The 23,805-nt window shown below is 34.8% G+C and overlaps 1 protein-coding gene across 3 annotated transcripts; it reads right to left on the reverse strand.

The window, feature by feature from the left end:
- Positions 1 to 9,344: 9,344 nt before the first annotated feature.
- LOC139846729 (guanine nucleotide exchange factor SPIKE 1) lies at positions 9,345 to 22,830 on the reverse strand. Of its 3 annotated transcripts, none has more exons than XM_071836214.1 (30): positions 22,665 to 22,830; positions 21,624 to 21,710; positions 21,355 to 21,517; positions 21,009 to 21,100; positions 20,566 to 20,678; positions 20,412 to 20,467; positions 20,199 to 20,296; positions 19,944 to 20,081; positions 19,234 to 19,545; positions 18,567 to 18,806; positions 18,306 to 18,473; positions 17,983 to 18,218; positions 17,440 to 17,509; positions 17,105 to 17,266; positions 16,513 to 16,620; positions 16,348 to 16,385; positions 16,132 to 16,276; positions 15,900 to 16,026; positions 15,537 to 15,730; positions 15,248 to 15,378; positions 14,981 to 15,056; positions 14,799 to 14,909; positions 14,366 to 14,548; positions 14,115 to 14,252; positions 13,114 to 13,251; positions 12,668 to 13,015; positions 12,006 to 12,338; positions 11,481 to 11,666; positions 9,865 to 10,839; positions 9,345 to 9,766 (listed from the first exon to the last, which is right to left on the reverse strand). In XM_071836214.1, the coding sequence occupies exons 2-30, from the start codon at positions 21,696 to 21,698 to the stop codon at positions 9,512 to 9,514; spliced, it is 5,409 nt and encodes a 1,802-aa protein (XP_071692315.1). In that variant the 5' UTR covers positions 21,699 to 21,710; positions 22,665 to 22,830; the 3' UTR covers positions 9,345 to 9,511. The 3 variants fall into 3 exon arrangements, with proteins under 3 accessions (XP_071692315.1, XP_071692314.1, XP_071692316.1); XM_071836213.1 differs by having other exon boundaries at positions 13,114 to 13,287; positions 14,109 to 14,252; XM_071836215.1 differs by having other exon boundaries at positions 13,114 to 13,287; positions 14,103 to 14,252.
- Positions 22,831 to 23,805: the final 975 nt, after the last annotated feature.

A 23,805-nucleotide genomic window follows, 5' to 3' on the forward strand; every position in this document is an offset into this window, starting at 1 on the left:
GTACCCCTTCTGATTCCTGACTTTTAATTATTGTATGAGACCCTGGCCAGACTTTTTGGAATCGATTTTGAGTATACTTATGATTTGGAGTTTTCCATGTTTACTTGAATTTTATACTATGAGATAATATGCTAAGTTTGCTACATGTACATGAACTTTGTGCACAACGATAAACTGAAATTGTGAAATTGACCAATTATGATCTAAAACGTGTTGTTTGACTTAGGTTTGATATGTTGACCAACATTTGACATGAACCTACTGATGTTGACTTTAGTTGACTACTTTGACCAAGTTTGACTTTCGGTTTGACTTCGGTTGACTTTGTTTGACTTGCATGAATTAGTTGACTGTATGTTGACTTCTACTTTGAAACGCGTCGATTCGAGCAATAAGACAACTTATACTATGAAACCACACTTGTTTAAGACATATTTATTGACCAACCTAAATACATATACTTAGGTTGCATTACTCGGCTATAAACCGTACAAGTAAATTGTCCACTTTTCAATCCAAGCTTTATTCAAAGGTGAGTCTACAGTACCGCTTTTTACACGTTTTCAGGGATGAGAATACACGATGTTATACTTACATTATCAAATGCTTTTTGTATTGACACGAGTACTATATCTGCATATTGAGTTTGTACACAAAGCCTCTAGCTTGAATACTTTAAATACCATCGGTGTAGGCACAATTTAGATGGACGGATCCATTAGGTTGACAACCTCACCCGCTATAAAAACTGTGGTGCATTTACTTTGAACATAATACATTCGTACAAGTGTATAACATTTTTATGAGGTAAAGGCGGGTATAGTGGATTCTATACTCGGGTCATTGCTAGTATTCAGGTGCTCATAGATTATGCAAACGTTTCGCAACTTGGAGTTGTACTTGTAAAATCTCGTGGTCAAGGAACTTAAACTATTTTCTGATAACTGTTTTTCAGATACTATACAACGTTATTTAAAACTGTGGTTTACGAACAAATGAAATAAAACTTGACATGGTATTGTCTACGAATATTTGAAACTTGACATGGTATTGTCTACAAATGACTGAAACTTGACATGGTAGTGTCAACAAACTTTTGAAATGGGACACGGAGTTGTCTACAAACCTTTAACATTGAACCTTGATGGTCTTCCACTAATAACCGTTTTTGAAATGTATTTCTTAAACATATTGTATTGTTTACCTAAAACCTGTAGATTCACTTAATATTGTTGTTGATCCGTTTTGCGTGTTTTATTCTCAGGTATTAATTGCTTCCGCTGTAGAATATTGCTGTGACATAGAAGTCAAGCCAAGCACTGGGACCAGAGTTAACATTCCGTTAGATTGAAATTTGACGGGGTGTTACATCCAAGTCTTTAATGCAAAAACAACAGCACCCAATTCCAAATTGTGAGTTGTATAATTTTGCTCGTGAATCTTCAATTGTCTAGACGCATAAGCAATCACCTTCATTCGTTGCATTAATACACAACCGAGACCTTGCTTTGATGCGTCACAATAAATCACAAAATCATCATTCCCTTCAGGCAATGACAATATAGGTGCCGTAGTTAGCTTTTTCTTCAATAACTGAAACGCCTTCTCTTGTTCATCCTTCCATTCAAATTTATTCCCTTTATGCGTTAATGCAGTCAAGGGTTTTGCTATTTTGGAGAAATCTTGGATGAATCTTCTGCAGTAACCAGCCAATCCTAAAAATTGACGTATATGCTTCGGAGTTTTTGAGGTTTCCCACTTTTCAACGGTTTCGATCTTTGCCGGGTCCACCTGGATACCTTCTTTGTTCACTATGTGACCGAGGAATTGAACTTCTTCCAACCAAAATGCACACTTTGAAAACTTAGCGTACAGTTTTTCTTTCCTCAATACTTCTAGCACTTTTCTCAAATGTTCTTCGTGCTCTTGATCATTCTTTGAGTAAATAAGTATGTCATCGATGAAAACAATGACAAACTTGTCAAGATATGGCCCACACACTCGGTTCATAAGGTCCATGAACACAGCTGGTGCGTTAGTCAATCCAAACGGCATAACTATAAACTCGTAATGACCATAACGTGTCCTAAAAGCAGTTTTTGGAATATTATCCTCCTTTACTCCAGAACGTAAATCGATTTTCGAATAAACCGACGAGCCTTGTAGTTGATCAAATAAGTCGTCAATTATCGGCAGTGGATAACGGTTTTTGATGGTAAGTTTATTCAACTCTCTGTAGTCAATACACAACCTAAATGTACCATCCTTCTTCTTGACAAACAAAACAGGAGCTCCTCATGGTGATGTGCTTGGTCGAATGAAACCACGTTTTAATAGTTCTTGCAGTTGGCTTTGCAGTTCTTTCATCTAGCTGGGTGCGAGTCTGTAGGGAGCACGAGCTATTGGTGCAGCTCCTGGTACAAGATCTATTTGAAATTCAACAGATCGATGTGGAGGTAGTCCCGGTAATTCTTTCGAAAATACATCGGGAAATTCTTTTGCGACGAGAACATCATTGATGCTCTTTTCTTCAGTTTGTACTTTCTCGACGTGTGCTAGAACAGCATAACAACCTTTTCTTATTAGTTTTTGTGCCTTCAAATTACTAATAAGATGTAGCTTCGTGTTGCCCTTTTCTCCGTACACCATTAAGGGTCTCCTTCTTCTCGTACAATGCGAGTTGCATTTTTGTAACATACAATCTCTGCTTTCATCTCCTTCAGCCAGTCCATGCCAACTATTACATCAAAACTCCCTAACTCTACTGGTATCAAATCAATCTTAAATATTTCGCTACCCAGTTTAATTTCTCAATTCCGGCATATATAATCTGATGAAATTAATTTACCGTTTGCTAATTCGAGTAAAAATTTACTATCCAACGGCGTCAATGGACAACTTAATTTAGCACAAAAATCTCTACTCATATAGCTTCTATCCGCACCCGGATCAAATAAAACGTAAGCAGATTTATTGTCAATAAGAAACGTACCCGTAACAAGCTCCGGATCTTCCTGTGCCTCTGCCGCATTAATATTGAAAACTCTTCCGCGGCCTTGTCCATTCGTATTCTCCTGGTTCGGGTAATTTCTAATAATGTGGCCCGGTTTTCCACATTTATAACAAACTACTTTGGCATAACTTGCTCCGACACTACTTGCTCCGCCATTACTCGTTCCGACACCATTTGTTCCTTTCGTTCTGTTAACCCCTAGTCCGTAGACCTCACACTTCGCCGCGCTATGACCATTTCTTTTACACTTGTTGCAAAATTTGGTGCAGAACCCCGAGTGATACTTTTCACACCTTTGGCATAGCTGCTTCTGATTGTTGTTGTTGTTGCGGTTGTCATTGTTGTTGGGATGATTATTGTAGTTGTTTTTGTTGTTGTTGTGCCGTTTGTTGTTGTTGCGATTGATGTTGCGATTTTTGGGATAGTTGTTATTGTATTGGTGACTCTTATCGCCGTTTTCCTCCCACTTTCTTTTGACTAGCTTCACGTTGGTCTCTTCGACCGCCTGTTCTTTAATTCTTCCCTCAATCTGGTTCACTAGTTTGTGAGCCATTCTACATGCCTTTTGTATGGAGGCAGGCTCGTGTGAACTTATATCTTCTTGGATTCTCTCCGGTAACCCTTTCACAAACGCGTCAATCTTCTATTCATCATCTTCGAACGCTCTCGGACACAATAGGCACAATTCTGTGAATCATCTTTCGTACGAAGTAATATCGAATCCCTGTGTTCGTAACCCTCTAAGTTCTGACTTGATCTTATTGACCTCGGTTCTCGGACGGTACTTCTCGTTCATCAAGTGCTTGAATGCTGACCACGGTAGCGCGTAAGCAGCATCTTGTCCCACTTGCTCTAGATAGGTATTCCACCATGTTAACGCAATACCTGTGAAGGTATGCGTAGCGTACTTCACTTTGTCTCCTTCAGCACACTTACTTATGGAAAACACTGATTCAACTTTCTCGGTCCACCGTTTTAATCCGATTGGTCGTTCGGTCCCATCAAATTCTAAAGGTTTGCAGGCAGTGAATTCCTTGTAGGAGCATCCTACACGATTTCTTGCGCCGTTAGCTGTATTGCTAGATTCGGAGTTATTGTTGGTATGTAGCGTGGCCTGTACTGCGGCTATATTTGAAGCAAGAAAGGCACGAAATTCCTCTTTGCTCATATTCAAGGTGTGTCGAGTAGTCGGTGCCATTTCCTTCAAAATAGTCAAATGAAACAATTTAATCATACAGAATATTACGAGTAGTCAATAGTATCTCGTAGCATAATATGAACTCATTTATAAAAGCTTTTTCTTCGTATTAGCGTTTTATAAGTTTAAATTTGGGTACTACCTACCCGTTAAGTTCATACTTAGTAGCTAATATACAATTCAACTACTACAATTCCATATGAAAAGCTGATTATAATAATATATCACATACAAATATTCTTCAAACTTACAACTTCGCTATATTACATATAACATGAAATATAGTACACTATGATACAGGACAGTTTTGAAGATAAATCTAGTTAATACGCAAGTTGTTCAGCAAAGGAAATAAAGACACGTAATTCATAAGTCCATAAACAAGTCATGCATTCTGGTTTTACTAAGATGACTTCCCATCCTTGGTCTTGTGGAAAATAACCGTTATGACCATTAGCTAGGCAGCATGTTGTAATGTCGTCAAAAGGACAAGGGTTTCGTAATGTCCAACAGCCCCGTAATAATCTAAAAACCTTGTTTCTCACCCCAACTACAGAATCCGTCACTTGTGGGAAAGTTTTATTTAAAAGCTGCAATCCGATGTTCTTTTTCTCACTTTGGTAAGAAGCGAACATCACTAACCCGTAAGCATAACATGCTTCTTTATGTTGCATGTTAGAAGCTCTTTCTAATTCACGAAATCCTATGTTGGGATATGTTGAGTCAAAATAGGTTCTTAACCCGTAGCGTAAAATTGCATTTGGGTTCCCCGCATTTAATGCTTTAAAGAAAACACGGCGTAACTTAAAGTCTCCCCAATGTGATATACCCCACCTATCAAAGGAAAGTCTTTTATAAACTAAGGCATTTCTGGAAAGTCTTTCAAATGTTTGACAAGTTAATTTCGCCATAACTAAATGTGCTGATGAATTCTAACCGACTCTAGACAAGATTTCCTCAATCATATCCTCTGGTAGGTCTTCTAAAATATTCGGTTGTCTACCCTTAACGTCCATTTTATTTTTATACTGTAAAATAGACAAGGATTAGATTCGTAAAAACAAACAATACAAGCAATTTTTACATAGAACATAAAAGTACAAGCACATTACAATACATTTATTACACAACATGCTCACACCCCTCTAATCTGAATCACTGGTTTCTTCTTCTTCGGACTTGGTTCTTTTTCCTAATCTTCTAGGGATATATGATGTTCCTCTAATACGAGTCGTCATTTTTCACATTGGTTTAGAAAAACCTGGTGGTTTAGAGGTTCCCGGGTTATTGTCACGATATTGAAAATACGGGTGTTGACGGTACATATAAAGTTCATCGGGGTCGGAATCAGATTTCTCTATTTTGATGCCTTTTCCCTTATTATTTTCTTTTGCCTCATTAAATTGGGTCGGGGTAATTTCTATAACATCATCGGAATCCTCATCAGGATCCGATTCATCGAAAAATTGGTAATTTTCCCAATATTTTTGCTTCCTTAGCGGAAACACCATTGACCATTATTAACTTTGGTCCATTGGTTGAGGATTTTCTTTTATTTGACCGGTTTTCTGTGGTTCCTACTATTCCCCCCTCTGGAACCTCTTCTTCTTCCGGTTCCTCTTCTTCTGGTTCCTCTTCTTCCGGTTCCTCTTCTTCCGGTTCTGTTTCCTCTTCTTCCGATTCTTCGGGAACTTGTGAATCTTGCCAATATATATTCGACACTTCGTTATTATTAGGTGAGTCAATGGGATTTGTGCTAGAGGTAGACATCTATCACAAAATATCAAACATGTTAAGAGATTAATATATCACATAATATTTACATGTTAATAATATATAGTTTCCAACAAAAATGTTAAGCAATCATTTTTAAAGAAAACACGGTCGAAGTCCAGACTCACTAATGCATCCTAACAAACTCGATAAGACACACTAATGCAAATTTTCTGGTTCTCTAAGACCAACGCTCGGATACCAACTGAAATGTCCCGTTCATATTGAACTCTATTTTATGAATCTAAACAGAAAAAGTATAGGTTTATAGTCAGAAATATAAGTTACAAGTCGTTTTTGTAAAGGTAGTCATTTCAGTCGAAAGAACGACGTCTAGATGACCATTTTAGAAAACATACTTCCACTTTGAGTTTAACCTTGATTTTTGGATATAGTTTCATGTTCATAAGAAAAATCATTTTCCCAGAAGAACAAATTTTAAATCAAAGTTTATCATAGTTTTTAATTAACTAACCCAAAACAGCTCGCAGTGTTACTACTACGGCGTATGTCCGGTTTTATGGTGTTCTTCGTGTTTCCAGGTTTTAAATCATTAAGTTAGCATATCATATAGATATAGAACATGTGTTTAGTTGATTTTAAAAGTCAAGTTAGAAGGATTAACTTTTGTTTGCGAACAAGTTTTGAATTAACTAAACTATGTTCTAGTGATTACAAGTTTAAACCTTCGAATTAGATAGCTTTATATGTATGAATCGAATGATGTTATGAACATCATTACTACCTCAAGTTTTCTGGATAAAACTACTGGAAATGAGAAAAATGGATCTAGCTTCAAAGGATCCTTGGATGGCTTGAAAGTTCTTGAAACAGAATCATGACACGAAAACAGTTCAAGTAAGATTTTCACTCGAAATAAGATTGTTATAGTTGTAGAAATTGAATCAAAGTTTGAATATGAATATTACCTTGAATTAGAAAGATAACCTACTGTAAATAACAAAGGTTCCTTGATCTTAGATGATTACTTGGAATGGATTAGAAAGCTTGGAAGTAGACTTGCAAACTTGGAAGTATTCTTGATTTTTATGAAACTATACTTATGGAATTTATGAAGAACACTTAGAACTTGAAGATGGAACTTGAGAGAGATCAATTAGATGAAGAAAATTAAAGAATGAAAGTGTTTGTAGGTGTTTTTGGTCGTTGGTATATGGATTAGATATAAAGGATATGTAATTTTGTTTTCATGTAAATAAGTCATGAATGATTACTAATATTTTTGTAATTTTATGAGATATTTCATGCTAGTTTCCAAATGATGGTTCCTACATGTGTTAGGTGACTCATGTGGGCTGCTAAGAGCTGATCATTGGAGTGTATATACCAATAGTACATACATCTAAAAGCTGTGTATTGTACGAGTACGAATACGGGTGCATACGAGTAGAATTATTGATGAAACTGAACGAGGATGTAATTGTAAGCATTTTTGTTAAGTAGAAGTATTTTGATAAGTGTCTTAAAGTCTTTCAAAAGTGTATGAATACATATTAAAACACTACATGTATATACATTTTAACTGAGTCGTTAAGTCATCGTTAGTCGTTACATGTAAATGTTGATTTGAAACCTTTAAGTTAACGATCTTGTTAAATGTTGTTAACCCAATGTTTATTATATCTAATGAGATGTTAAATTATTATATTATCATGATATTATGATATATTAATATATCTTAATATGATATATATACATTTAAATGTCGTTACAACGATAATCGTTACATATATGTCTCGTTTCGAAATCATTAAGTTAGTAGTCTTGTTTTTACATATGTAGTTCATTTTTAACACACTTAATGATATATTTAAATATCATTTTATCATGTTAAATATAGTGTATCAATATCTTAATATGATACATATGTATTTAGTAGACGTTATCATAACGATAATCGTTATATATATCATTTCGAGTTTCTTAACTTAGTAATCTCATTTCTTATGTATATCACACATTGTTAATAAATACTTAGTGAGATACTTACTCATCATAATCTCATGTCAACCATATATATATGTCTATATATACCACAACATGTGGTTTTTACAAATTTGTAACGTTCGTGAATCGCCGGTCAACTTGGGTGATCAATTGTCTATATGAAACTTATTTCATTTAATCAAGTCTTAACAAGTTTGATTGCTTAACACGTTGGAAACATTTAGTCATGTAAATATCAATCTCAATTAATATATATAAACATGGAAAAGTTCGGGTCACTACAGATATAAATAGAGACGTTAGGTTCATTTGTTAGTTCGCTTATGATTTGTAGTGTGTGTAAACAACTTTCTTCTCCCTATTATTCTCTGAAAACAACTATCAATTGAGTACCATCAATAAAGTTCATTTCGATTCAACTCCATTGCTGTCAGTGGCGATTCTAGGATCAAAATTCAATGGGTTCCTATACAATTTGAATGGTACTTTGTAAAAATTTTTCTTAGAAATGGCTATTTACTTCAATAAAAACCACTAATTTTAAAAATATATGGGGGTCCTATCTATAAATTTAGTGGTGTTCTATACAATTTTATTAGTATTTTTTTATAAAATTTTCTTTTTTAATGGGTTCAAATGACCCCACTTGAATGTATGTGGACTCACCACTGATTGCTGTTCTTGAGCTCCAGCTTTCAAGTTGATTCTTATCTTTTTAACTGCGATTTAACATTCCACGATTATCAGATTTATTGAAATATCAATAAAATGTTTGAATAAGACGGGATTTAGAGATTGAAATTAAATTTAATTTCCCTAAAAAATGGTTTACATTGTACAGTACTTAATTTATTTATATCCGTCAAACCTGTCAATTGTGTTGAATTAGCTTTGAAGAATAGATTACTCATTTATATGACATTTAATTAGTAAAAAAATAAAGCACTTGTGTCATTTTAAACATGTCAATTTAACAATTTTGTTGAGTTAGCTTTGAAAGGATGTCAACCTATGAAAAATTGTGATCACAAATTTTCGAGGTAAAGCGATCGATTTTTTTATTTTGTTATATAATCAACTTTTCTTGATAAACCATTTTCAATAAATTGTTATTGTTATTTTTATTTAAACCCCACCATTTACTCTCTAGTTACTCTAATCAAACTAGTTTAACACTTATTTTAACGCTTTAAATATTTACCATCAAGACTTATCTTGAGTTGTGTTTTTATCAATAGGAAGTCACTACTCAAAGTTAAAAAAAATTAACAATGTAATAATAGTTGATTAAGGCTTAAACATGGAGCAAAATGATTAATCAATGAACAATAAAAAATTCCAAAACAAATTAAACACAAAAATGAAGCAAGCAAAGTGTAGAGACTGGAGATCTGTAATGCAAGAAATGTACAATTACAAGATTTACTATTCAACTAAATCCCAAAAAGAAACCCTAAGAAACCAAATCCTATTCAAACAATCACTCATTAACCATTATACATGAACAAGTGATTGAACATGTAAACAAACAAACCCCCAAACATACACAACGGTTGAAATCAAAGCTCAGAAAGAATTGCAGGGATGTAATGCGACAACTCAGCTGTGAGTGACTGAAAACCGTTGACCAGTTGCGTGTGAAAATCCTGGTCCTCGTCACCAATAAGTCTAAAATGGACACGTATAGCACGCTTGCACACAGCCATAAATTCAAGAAGAGCAGCAATAAGTTGCTGCAATTCTTGTGACCGAAGTCTTGTTGCAGGCTCGCCCGATAAGAAAGCTGTGCAGACACTTAGTACTCCACTGTTCACCTACACAGTATTTGGAAAGTAAAATTTAATAGGAACTTTATACAAAAAAATAAAAATAAATAAATAAATAAAAAACATGGAGATATAAGAAGACTCACTTGAACTGCAACAGAACCCTGAAGTATCCTCTGCAAACTTTGAAGCCTAGGAAGCTGATCACCATCAGAGCTACGTGGTTCTTCAAGCTCATTCCTTAACGCAGCTGTTCGAGTTTCAATCATACCAATCGCATTCTCAACAGGTGAAAACTCAAGAGACTCAGATTTCGTAACCAAAAGCCGATTCACTAAAGCCGGAAACGAACCCTCGGTTTGAACCACGGTTCGTCTTTTCCATTGGTCTTCCAACCCACCTTGAGTCTTTCCATTTTTAGTAAACGGAGTATCAAACAAGAACCGGTCAAACACACGCGCACGAACCGATCCAGTAGAAAGAGAAAAAATCCTCTCCCTTCTGCTACCAAGATCTTCATCTTCCATTACTGGATCAACGGCTGTGATTTGCAAATAACATACACCAGGTTGCAATTCGTCTGCTTTTACTTGTCGGGAGTCGGGAATTATATGTAACGTATGATTACCATCCATTCTTAACTCGTATATATGACTAAGTTTCTCCATTATGTCACCTAATCTTACATCACGAGGCTCTCTGTATACATATTCCTTTTTATCAAGCTTCCCGAATTTTTCACCATAAAATCCAACACGATAATATGTTGCATCTGTAAATGGAATTGGACTTGATTCTTGTTCTAGAATTGATTCGTAGATATTAGTTAGCATACTATGGCATTTGGCTAGTTGTCCGTATGATCGTCTACTCTTATAAACTGGAATCACGAGTTCTAGTATGGACCCACAAAAATGATACAATTCAGCTTGTGAGAATAGCTTATTTGCCAGCTGTAAGTATTTAACAGCCGAATCAACTGTTAGTTTTGATGCACCGTATCCTTCGACTTCTGCGGCTGACGTCTCTGATGTGATCTCTGTGCTAACCATTGGACATATTTTGCGCAATGCTGTTACGTGATTATTACTCCATACTCCATCGTTTCTGCTCACAAGAGCCTACAGGAAAACACATATTATTATTATTTTTTATTTTTTTAATAATAACAAAAATAAAAAATTTATTTTTTTAAAAATATATAATTGAGTTTGTTTTGCTTTTATATATAAAAGAAAAGAGAAATAATTGGGCTGTTAAGAAAAAATCAATGGTTGAGATTAAAATAAATAAGTGGCATAATTACTGAAATAGTCCCTGTGGTTTCAATCAAATTGCTGAAATAGTCCCTATAGTTTTATTTTGATCTACTTGGTCCTTGTGGTTTTCAAACTGTTAATGAGATAGTCCATGTGGTTTCAGCAACAGGACTATCTCAGTTACAAAAGAACTATTTCAGTAACATTTTGAAAACCACGAGGACTCTCGGTCCAAAAAACTCTAGGACTATTTTAGCAATTTGGGAGAAACCACGGGAACTATCTCAGTAATCATGTCTAAATAAATCAATGATTGAGATTTATATAAACAAATCAATGGTTGATTTGAGGAGTGAGACAATTATGACATCATCATCCAAATCAATGGTTGAAATTCATAGTTAGGAACTATATATGTAAAAGGTCAAGATTCAATTTTTTTGAGAAATGATGACATAATTATGACTTTCCTTCTATATAATAAGAAAATTTTAGGAGTTTACCTGCATTACAACACCTGCAACAGCAACAGCACACTGTGCAGCTTCGGCCCATGATTGCATCTCCTGATGTGCATCACATAGATGCAGTAACCACATTATATGAAGATCTGGGACTGGAGCAAATGCCATTGCAAGTTTATAAAAACTTTCAGCAGCAGCATATCTATCTGTGTTCATAAGTGATCCCTGAAGTACATTAACCAAGTTATTAGATTACCAAAAGAGACTATCTAAACGAAGTGATATGTGCAGGTTGTTTACATGGTTAATGGGTCAAAACAGGTTATATTTTAGTTAGAGCTGGTTGTGCTTACCCCAACACACATTTTGCCCAAAAACAACAAATAATAAATTGAATTCAATAAAAGCTAGTAACTTTTTAGGAAGAATTTACCAACTAAAAATATACTTACAAGCATCTTTAGCTTGTTTCCTTTTTTAATAAGATATTGGGTCAAAACTGCCACCTCAACAAATACATTATATTGGAAATAAGAAAGTAGAGTAAAGGATCTCAAGAATTACCAAAAGTGCATGTTCCAAACTAGCATCAAGAGCCAAAAGAAGACTATTCGATAAGAATTTGACTTCAGACCACGACCATCGAATTTCGGCTGATCCTTCTGGAGTATCAACAAAAGAAACATCCCGAAGACCACATTCTTTAAGTAAAGTTTCATTCTTGCTTTCATCTGCCATTTCTTCTAGTGATTTTCTAAGACGGCGAGCTTCACCGCTTTCTTCAAGTGTTCCATCAGACTTCATTTGAGTTACTTGAACATCTGACATCAGCTCTGATAGTGTAATTGTAAGCATGGCCCGCAATCTTGCTGTTTGTGTGAAGTGGGAGAAAGAACTCTGAATTTGAAAGAAGACATATTTAGGTTAATAGCAGTTGTAAGACAGTTGTATTATAAGTGGCTACTTCGACCCGTTTACCAAATTTAGGTTTCAAAGGATCAAACGGATAAAAAAAAAAGTTAGCTAAAACACACCTATTATTTTTTAAAATGCATAATTCAGATGAGAAGTATTTCTTGTCAACCCAATTAAACCTGACCCACACCAAACAATTAAAGTTTAGGTTTAGACCTGAAGACCTTTTGACCCGTCACCCAACTCACCCATTTTTCCACCTCTGAATTGTATCAAGAGATAAGTTAAGGTTTAAAGTCAGAACAGCATACCCTGACAAGGATCTGCAACCCAATGACAGCCCTTTTCCTAACACTATCATTACGAAAAACAGCAAGCCTAAGAAGATGGAAAGCAATTTGCTTCAAGAAACGATCATTTTCTCTTGCCATTAGTGTTGACCCGTGAAGCTGAAACACACTGTTAAATACTGGAAATAGTGATTTCCAAAACGCAAGTGATTGACTTCGAGAGAAAATACTGGTAAATATGGATGTTATGCAATCCAATTTTCCATAATCAGTTGCAATACTATGTGATGCAGCAGCTTTGGAGAATTTCTCTGTTATTTCCAAAATTTGGAGACTGATTGCAGCACTTAGGTTTTCTTCCCAAAGTTCCTGAAAATAATTCCATGTAGTATCAATATCTATATCTATATCTATAACAAACATAAACTTAGACCACAATTATGTAAATTTCATAAGTTATGACATACAAGTTTTTGTCTCAAAACTGGATGTAGAGATTCTCTGAGTGCTTGGCTTGAAGCTCCGATTCTAGAAGATTGTGCCTGAGCAAGAGCTTCTCTTAGGGAAAACGGTTGGCTCGGGGAGCTAAGCTGAGAGTTTGCTCTCTGCCACAAATATCCATTTTCAGATGCACTCTGTGGCTGCACTTGATGTTAATAGTTTAGACATACAATAACCAGGGCCCAGATGCAAGCTCGGACGGGTTGGGTAACTAGATACAACGGATTTGGGTAGAACGGGTCAAAGCCATAAACGCAGTAGCGCATAAGTTATGATTACAAAACTTATTGATACTATGTAATAATCTAAATCTTTGAATCCAAAGATTTTGAGGTTGTATAGACTATATATATAGCCTTCGGGCGAATTCAACTCAGTTGAAAAATTAACCCACTCGAACCGTTAATGGGTGGAGATTGCCACCTCTAGTCCATAATGGTGATATACTTAATATCACTATAGTAATAAACCCCGATTACCCAATTAATCTCTGATTACTCCTTTTTAAGAGGATACCAATCTGATTTTCCACGATCCGTTTGATTAGTCGTTCAACGTTGGTTAATGGGTCCAAATCGAATTTGTTGGCCAACGTCGGTCAAAGACTATTGGTCAACATTTTAATATGAATTTAAATTTAAACTAGAAATTTAGTTTTTGAACAAATGAACAATTATGTCTATGATTTTAGACAATTATGTTAAAGTTAAAGTTTATGTTTATGGTTTTCTTCTATATTTACACACAATACTAAACAAAATTATTTAAATGTATAGAAGTCCGATCCGATTAATCCCCGAATGGCCGTTTACTCCCTCCAAAGTCCCGACCGATTACTCCCCGAGTAGCGAATTTCGCAACCTCGCTTAATATTTATATTTTGACTGCATGCAACAAATTATAAAATAAAATATAATATTATATTATAGAACTAGAAGAAAGACACTATCTTTACATATACCCGCACTTCTTGGCGAGATGCCTCAGATAAATACTGATTAATGGCAGGAGAAAGCCTATCAGTGTACTTTGGAGACATTGGTGCATCAGCAACTGGGCTTCGAGAACTGCCACCTATAAGCATGGTATCAACACTTCTTTTGTGCTGCATTTGTATATTAACGAAATGTTAATTAATATGATATGAGTACTTATGCATATCCAATGGTTACTTTTAACAAATTATAATCACTTAAAATTTTGGTAGTAAGGAATAACCTCGAAAAGAATCAGGCAATCCTCTAACAGTTTAAAGAACAGTCTTGTTCGAGCAACGTTTTGCTGCCAAGCCTTCACAAGTGATGCATCGTCTAGATTACGTAATATTTGCAAAACTACAATCAACACTTCACGTTTCTCAACAGCATTCAGGTTGTAAAATACAGGCATTTCATCCAGTATCTGAACAACACGAAAAATATAATTGGTGAATTAAGAGGTAGTCAGAATAAAGATGTTCATCATAAGAATATTTGTAAATGATCTTTTGACTACTAAAGCTACTATATGAGTATAAAAACTGGTCACGTGAGCAACAATCATCATATTTTCAGAAGGTATTAGATAATATATTTTAAATTCATATGATGAAGTTGTGTTAGTATGTGAAAGCAAGTTCCCAAAGAAATGGGAACTGAAATATATAAATTACCTGTCCCACAAGAGGAAAATATAACTGCGCAATATACAATTTATCCTCTGGCTTCTGGTAGCGTGAATCAAAATCGTGTTTGCATAAAAGAACTACCAAAATCCTTGCTGCCTATAAACAAGTTAATACAAAATTCTTGAAATTATTTATTCAACTTAACAAAACAGAAATAACAAACTCACTTTTGCCCGTTGAGATAGATCATCATGATCCCATGTAAGAAAAAGTTCTTGAATTAGAACAGATGAAAGGTAGTTCCTGTATTAAAAAGCATAGCATTTCAAATACTCGAATGCAAATTCGTAAATCAAACGAAATCAGATAGAACCTTTCCAAATACAAAAGCTTCACATTTGCTACAAAATCCAGAGTAGGTCAGCTTGAATATAAGCACTGTTGAAAATTTAAATCAAATATTAATAATTAACTGAAAACAAAAGGTTATATACCTATCAGAAGGATCCCGGCCAGGCATTTCAACAAATAGATCGTGATCACATATGATTTGTAAAAAGGTGAGCTTACAATCATGCAACACCGATTGACATACCCCAGAGAACTTATCAAGGTACAGTGACACCTGCAACGAAGAGTATCAAGATGTTAACTAATATGTTGAAGGAATATGTGTAATGACACCTAGTCAAATTTTTATAATACTACTAAAAGGTAAAGAAATTTAATGTAATTGTTGCCAATGTTCATCATATATTAGTATATTCCGAATAGTGAACCTACCAGTTCAAAAACTTGGCGTGGCTCAATGGTCGATAAAAGATCATAACAAAAGAAAGCCAGGCTGCTGTTTAAACGTTTTGCTAAACTCAATCCCCTTTTACAACGCTCATGCACTTCTGTCAAAAGACAATCATATAATTGCAAGATGCACCTAAACACACCTTCTTTCAGCTGCATTGGTGGGATATCTTCACCTGCGATGCAAAACAAAACCATTATCTTAATAACATCAACGCCAGCAGGTTTCAACTGACTATTTCCATACTTATTTGAATCACTTGTGAGTTTCAATCGAGCAAATATTCAAGAATATTACTATGATTAGTTCCAAATGAAATAGAAAGATGCACCAAAGTAGAATACCTGGGGGCAGATTGTGATACATAAGTCGAGTTTGCTCTAGGGCCATTGACTTAACAATCAATTCGAGAAAAAACCATGCCATTGACAGTACATCATCATATACAGGTCCAACACGGTAGCCTTTGGCCTACAAATTGAACATTACTAAAGTTAGTGAAGGGAGCATATAAAAGCAAGTACATCACTAATTAAACTTAGGATCTAAGAAACCAGTAATAAAAGAAATATTTACCTTGCTACGAGCCAGACTTCCCCATACTGTTGACAAACCAGGATAAACGGGAGTTTGTCGACCACCAAAATCATCAAAAGCATAATCCACATAATTGACCAAAAAGATATTTCTTTCAGCTTCATCGACTGACTCTTGCTGTACTCTGCAGAATAAGTGAAAGGTTAATCAATGAAAGGACATCTTAATTGTGTGAGAATTGTTAAAAGTACGTACCTTGTCAAGATATTGACCATAGCTCTAAAAGCAGCAACCTGAGAGAAGACAAATAAGAAACCTACTTAAAAAAATCATTGGTGAAACAGGCTTTCACTTGGCTATACAATGAGAGTAAAGAAAGATGAATAATGTATAATGTTATGAGAAAAACAAAGTGGTAACCTGGAGAGTTTCTCCACCATTGCCGATAAGATGGAGAAGCATATTCAATATTGGGTGAATAAATTGCAATAGAGCCGTTGAATCGACGTTTTTTAAACTGTTAATTGCCTGAAAAGTTCAAAGGATTTTAGATTGCTAATAGTTCATTAGAGCACTAGAACATAAAAAACTCATTTGACCCATACATACAAATAGAAACCAATGTTCATACAGAGGGACAAATAAGCTTATACGGATCCTCATACATACAAGTTGATAATACTTTCCATGTAGAAAAGGACACGGTTAATCAAAGAGCTTGTGCGTTCATGGGTCCTAGATTGTTTTGATCTTAAAGTTTTTTTAAACAAAATAAATCAAGTTCTTACGTGTAAAGATGCTGGAAAGAAATGACATACAAAAAACTAAACAAAGGCGCATTATTACACGGGTATATACTAAGCGTCACAATCCCTTTTTTCATTAACTTTATAAAAGCTCATTTAGATTCCATGATGTCATCTCACCTTATTGCATTTATTAGCAAAGATAAAAATCAATAGTCAAGTTACATTAAACATTTAAAGGAAAAAAGTAGAATGACAAATAGTACCTCAAGGAGTTCTGAACCCCAAGGTGGGCTCGTACGAAGAGTGTGTCTGTCGTATTCAAGGAAAAAATCTCTAATCCGCTCACTAATTGGATACAAAGACGAACAAAGCCGTAACCGTAAGCGGAAAATACTTTTCCCATCTTCAAGATAATCTAGCCTCTCCTATATGAAGATGTAGTGTGTAAATAATGATACAAAATATGTAAGTGTCTACAACACATGGTAAATGATGAATAAATTGACTGAAAAGAAGATGAGGAAATAATAGAAGATGAGAATTAACAGAATAAAGAATTTGCGACTGTGATACAAAATAGTACACAAATGTAACATACCTTGCCACTATCTTGAAGATAGTGTGGAATGAGCTCTTTCATGATTGGTAAAGATATATCAGATCTCAACCTGCACCAAACATAATATATGGGCAAGTTGTCTAAATTGTTAGAAATGATAGAAAGGAAAATTAAGTTGCTTTTGAACATAATTAAACGGGTAAATGGATAAGCTTTTTCATGTTGAGACTACCCAGGAAAGGGGGTATTCATAATTAAATGTACACAACCTAACCGAGTTATCCGTCACAGTTTACGACCACTAGACTATCTTATAGCATAACCAAAACAAATTTAAAGACATGAAGCTTGTTTCTGATTGTTAAGAGATATATTTTAGTTTAATTCTTAACAAGTACAGGTTATCAGTCTGTCTTATTTCTTCCCAACCTTGTTTCCCTGTTTAAGTCTTGTATCTTATAAACAGTATCTTATACTTCATGAAAGTGAAACATTAACACTCGTATTTTCCCGATTACACCTATTATATTTTTAATCGGTGAATATCAACAGAGTTAAAAGATATGTATGTAAAAAACTTACTGTGCATGTGTTGATAATGGAAGAGCTGCATATCCGATAACTACTGGTTTTGGAGCTTCCAACTTTGTCTGAAGGTCAATATGGAAGAAAGTGAACAAAAGGTGATGTTGTGGGGTCCACATAGAAGGAAGTGATACTTTAATCTCATCATGGTAGCTAGCCACCCTACTTCCAGGAGCAACTTGTGTGTGGGCCCATTTTTGTAGGGAGGCACCTGGCTCCCTCGAATACATCACCTATTTTTTTTAACCAGAATTCAGTTTTTGCACAAAAAAAGTTTAAAGGGAAAGTAATTGTACAGTATGCTACATTGTTTAACCAACCTCTGATGACTGCTTTCGAATATCAGTATCGTCGTCCCTAAGTTCAATTCGTATGAACAAATTTCTTTTCCGACTCAAATGGACAGTCAATGGGTAGACATAGAGACAGTGAAAAAGCTGTAAGAAAGGCTCATTTCTTATCATTGTGCGAAAGTCAAAAGCTTGAACCTGTGAAGCCAAAACAAGATTCAGTTACAAACATCTTGTTTGCACAGAGAAAGATGACATATTATGCACATATAAAAATATGTCAAAACTTACATCGTTAATTGTCAAATCTGCATGTCCTGATCCATTTAACGGTTGTTCGTTATGTCTAGTTGAATGAATGTTGCGCCACTCATTGACTGTTGAATCAGTTAGTCGATCCCCATGGTCCAGTTCATTGGTTATGCTGTCATTATAAGAACCATTGTCATATTCAGTGTTAGCAGCTTGAACCTTTTCTATTTCCAACTGCAAGACACCTTTCACAGGCTTATGAACCTTCCGTTTGGGATCCTGAAAAAATTCAAGTTAAAGTAGGTATCACTACTAGAACAGGACGTGATATATCCTAGTCGATAAGTATCATAACCCATTTATATGAAAATGAGTAGACTTGGGTTGTATACATTAGTAACACCAAACGTGCAAAATAGAAATCCATGTATCAAGAAAGCAAGTCAAGAGTTGTCTATAGTGTAGTCAAATGCTTAGAATCTCCTAAAGAGTTTTATATTACGAAATAGGTTTTTTTATTTAAATAATTATTTAAGTATTGTATCTGCTGAAATTATATGTATCACAGTAATACATTAAATGATTTATAATGCTCATTAGAGTATGGCCCATATGATCCCATTACCCAACCCTTGGGCATTTTGCCATCTCTGGTAGTATAATAAATACGAAGTACATAACAATTAAGATAATGAGATTAATTTACCAGGAGGGAATCTTCAGTATAACTTTCTTTAACTTTATTTAGGTTTGAAACTTCAACCATGACAGAATTTCCACTCGAGTGTCCAGATTGACCATCTAATGTGACTTTTGCAGTTGGGGCCGAAACACCTTCTTGCAAACTTACTCCTGATATGCTATGAGCCAGCGGGCTGCTGGGTGAAGCAGATCCACCAGAAGCTGAACCGATGTTGCTATCGAATAGTGGAATAATCGCCCAAGAAAAAGACTCCCTATACGGCATCATTCGAGACCAAACTTGTAGTTTTTGCTTCTCTCTCTCAGTCAGATGGACCTATTGCATAAGAAAAGCACAAATTATAACACTACACGTTACATATACATGTGTGGGTCCATATATATATATATATACATGTGTGTGTATATATACATGTGTACATACATGTGTGAAATTTTCAGGCTTAAAATTTCGGGTTTTTTTATTTTATTTTGCCCCCAGTGGATTTGAAATTTTCAGACTTAAAATTTGATTTTGCCCCCATAAGCCTCCATACTTTGCCTAAAAGCCTCCAGATTTTGGCCCCAGCCCCAAAGCCCATGACCAAAAGGTTGTATTTTCATGGAAGAATGGAAAAAAAATTACAGTTAATGTGAACGCTTTTAAAATAGTTATGTGTGTGTATGTGTGTGTGTATTACATGGCAGTGATATTAATGTTTATTTCAGACATACGGGTTCTTTGCGTGAATAAACAGATGGAGTCACTCCGCCTTCTTCAGTAGCACACTTCTCTAGCTGTATAAGCAGGCAAATTGATGATGAAGGGGCATCTAAATAAAATAGTCCACGGGGTTCAGATGAACTGCTAGCCTGGTAAGGTAAACAAAAAAAGGCAAATATGTCAGTTTAGGATACGATTGTTAATAGAAAGAAACTGAACACAAACAATAACGGGTAAACAAGATGAACTTTTTTACACGTTCTTACATCCTGCATTTCAGATGGAAGAACACGAAATATAAAGTCCTCCGAGAGCTTTTCTCTTCTCTCTTTGTTATACAATGATATAGTACCATAGAACGGCTCTACAAGAGACATTTTTCTGATATCAGATGTAAACACACACATAATCACATGCAAACAATATATATAAGTATATATAACAAGAATTTTTCATGAATGTTGATGATCAAGACATACCAACTAATCCAGCTTGAAATGTCAGAGAAAGGACTTTTACAGATATCTTCAATCCACTATAGCCATGTAAAACATATTATAAAATATAACTAATTGTGGGGAGTAGATAAAATCGAAATTGAATGTATATTTCTATTTTATACTTGTTTTAAACCTCGTAGTATGTGGAATATTAGATTCTGGAATCCTTTGTCCAAATATCATTGACCTCTCATTTTCCCAGTCAAATACAGGTTCATAAGAAGGCAGGGGGGATTCGCCATAGTGCTGCATAAAGATATTACCACAAAGCCTCACTTTAAATCCAGATGATAAGCAATGTTACAAAAAAGGTCTAACATGTACATTCAACATCAAAATCTCATTCAACATCAAGTTAATCTGCATAAGCATCAATTAAGCAAAATTATCCTTCATAGAACAAGTCAAACAGGTAAGATGAATGAGATTATCCAGAAAAAGTTACTGTTTGAGTTCATAAACCCTAATAAACCATTAAATCTTTTTGGAAATATTGTACAGAAGTGTTCAAGTCAAGTACCCAACCCACCCATTTTGACATTTCTGTTGACAGTAATAACAATTTAGAAAAATCACCTCTGTACGTTGCCGACCGGATGTACTGGGTACATCATCATCATCAGTGTTGTCTTCAATCTTATCATGTCTAGCATTGGCAAGATTCATTTCTACAAATTTCAGAAGAAAAAACATGTGATCTATGTTAGCAAGATAGATCATATCACAATCATAATCGCCTTATTTTGTTTGCATTATGTATACACTACTGTATGTAGCCCATATTAAATGTATGGACACTATTTGGCACAAGTTTATGGAGTTCCTCAACATGTCCACACGGTTTTTTGGATTGCTTTAACACAAATGCAATATGCAACTTGAAAAGTATATTTCAGTGAAGATGATTTGTAACAGTGTTGACCTGTTTCAATATCAGTATCAGGTCCTTCAAATATCTGGTTCTGAAATGATATACTGCCGACACTTTCATAGTGCCCGTACTTGTTGTCGTCCTTAATCCAATCAGTTTTGTAGCACTGAACAAGTTCATTAAGATGTGGCCACTGCTCAAGATTTTCATCAAGCTGCCAATAAGGATATATAATATAAACAACACTGTTTGTGAATATCCTTAAATTACCTAAATAGATTATTATTATACATATTATAATGCTGCTAATTACGACTTACCAGCGTGTCAACATTCAAATTCGCAGCAACCTGCTGGCGTGGTTTTCTTCTAAAACAATGACCATTAGACGACATGGTCTCTGTGGTCTGAAATCAAGGTTCATAACATAATTGTAAGCTTCAAGTAAAAATGTTTCGAAGAAGCATTCACATGTTCATTCCCTTCAGTTATGATTTTTGTATCCATAATACCATAGAATATTCTCGAAGCCAAAACCTACTAAATCAATTAACACAATCAACTTAAACTTTACCAACTAAGCAATCATTAATAAAAGCACTGTTTCCAAGTTTTTATTTCCTACACATATTCCATTAATGACATTGTCTTCCCCGTCAAGGGAATAAGTTTCATAACTACATCATAGCTGTAATCGTATTCATTTCCTTCCACCTTCAACTTACATTATTGGTATAAATCGGTATAAAAGAAAACATATCTCAGTTGCATTTAATAGATTTGCTACCAAACAAACCCATCTTAAATATACAAAAAAGTATATATCTAATCATACTACTTTGAAACAAGATTAGAAAACCCAAAGCAACTATGCTACAATGACTTGCACCTCATGCAACAAAAGTCATACATTTACTTATCTCAATTTCAGCTCCAGAATTAACACTAACATCAGAAAACATTGATCTAACAGGGCAGGCATAACTACGCTTTTCCAAAACCCTAAACCACATTAGTTTAAACTCAATGCAACTACTTAATCACCATCACCTAGCTGAATACTAATTCAGGTAAAAATTTAAATTTAAAATAATAATAATAATATCATCACATAACTTTAACAAATTACATTCATCAAGCAAATTAACAGTAAACCTAAATCTATCCATTCAAACAACAACACTTACTTCAACAAAATAAGTCAATAACCAACATAAACGAAGTCAAACATCGGTCAAATACGGTCAATTAGTCAAAAATTTACAAAATTAGGTTTTGCAAAGACGAAGTGGATCTGGAATCATTCATAAAATGCAATGCGATAGAAGTTAATAAGAAGAGAGGGATTACTGATTGCTGACCTAATAACGAAATGCAAATTGAAGATTTGAGGTATTCAAGTGTTCAGATCTATGAAATGAAACCCTAACATAAAGTTAGTAGAGGATTAGGAGTAGATTAATGGATGTAGCTGGAAAGTTGGAAGATGCTTAAAGCTTGCTCATTCCATTGTTGTCAGTAAGTATGGTGGGCGACTGAAGTGGAGTTAGGTAATTATGTGTTTAATGTGTAAATGTGTAAATGTGTAAATCTGTATCTGTATATCTCGATTTCGTACTCTTTACGGTGTCGTTTGGTTGTAGAAAGTGTGTTCCATACTTTCATTTTACTTGCTTTGTATAATGTTGCTATCGGATTCGGATAAAGTTATATTATAATTATAACTAGTTTTCGAACACTCGCTTCGTGTCGGGGTTCAGTTTTCAATGTATTTTATTGCGTTTAGTTTGTAAAATTATTTCGTGGCTAACAATAATGTCGTTAAAGCGCAACTCGAGTCGAACTAAAAAGTATAACCCGTGAAAGATTTAAATGTTATTTTAAATTAACAATATATGTGCATCTCCGCGTTTCGCTATGGAATTGTCGACTTTTAAAAATTTGACGCAAAATCAACGTGTATGAAAAACAAGGTTGTAAAAGACGCGAGTCGGGGACGCATCGGCCATGCCTAAAAAACGACGCGTCGGACGCAACGGTAACGCAACGGCGACGCAACGGGCGTTGACTAACGTTGACTTTTTAAAATAGTTTTATTAAAAATATATTTATATATAATATTATATTGATCAAATCTTTAAATATAAACTATATTTACTATAAACATGAACAATTAACAATTATTAACAATATTACAAAAAAAATAAAAAATGACCGACTTTGACTGACTTTGACCGACTTTTTCCGACTTTGACCGACATTTTACCTTTTACCCACTTTTTAGCAACGACGCGTCGGTCATGCCTGTAAAACGACGCGTCGGCCGACTCGGCCGACTTTTGCAACACTGATGAAAAGTACCCCAAATATTTAGCGTTTTTTAAAAAGAATCCGTTTTGCGTATAGTTAGTGACATTGTGTTCGTAAAATTATTTCGAGTTTAACGATGATGCCGGAAAAATTTAACTCGTCGCGAGCGAGAAGATATTACCCGTTGAATAT

Source organism: Rutidosis leptorrhynchoides, chromosome 5 (genome assembly GCF_046630445.1).
Source record: "Rutidosis leptorrhynchoides isolate AG116_Rl617_1_P2 chromosome 5, CSIRO_AGI_Rlap_v1, whole genome shotgun sequence".
Classification (NCBI taxonomy): domain Eukaryota; kingdom Viridiplantae; phylum Streptophyta; class Magnoliopsida; order Asterales; family Asteraceae; genus Rutidosis; species Rutidosis leptorrhynchoides.

What these genes read in the sequence shown, in the direction of transcription:
- LOC139846729 (XM_071836215.1), bottom strand. Translation starts at nt 21,698, where the DNA reads ATGTCGTCTAATGGTCATTGTTTTAGAAGAAAACCACGCCAGCAGGTT. An exon ending in GGGGTTCAGAACTCCTTGAG is followed by an intron (nt 16,621 to 17,104) that starts GTACTATTTGTC and finishes TGAACTTTTCAG; the next exon opens with GCAATTAACAGTTTAAAAAA. An exon ending in ATTTTCCTCTTGTGGGACAG is followed by an intron (nt 14,549 to 14,798) that starts GTAATTTATATA and finishes CGTGTTGTTCAG; the next exon opens with ATACTGGATGAAATGCCTGT.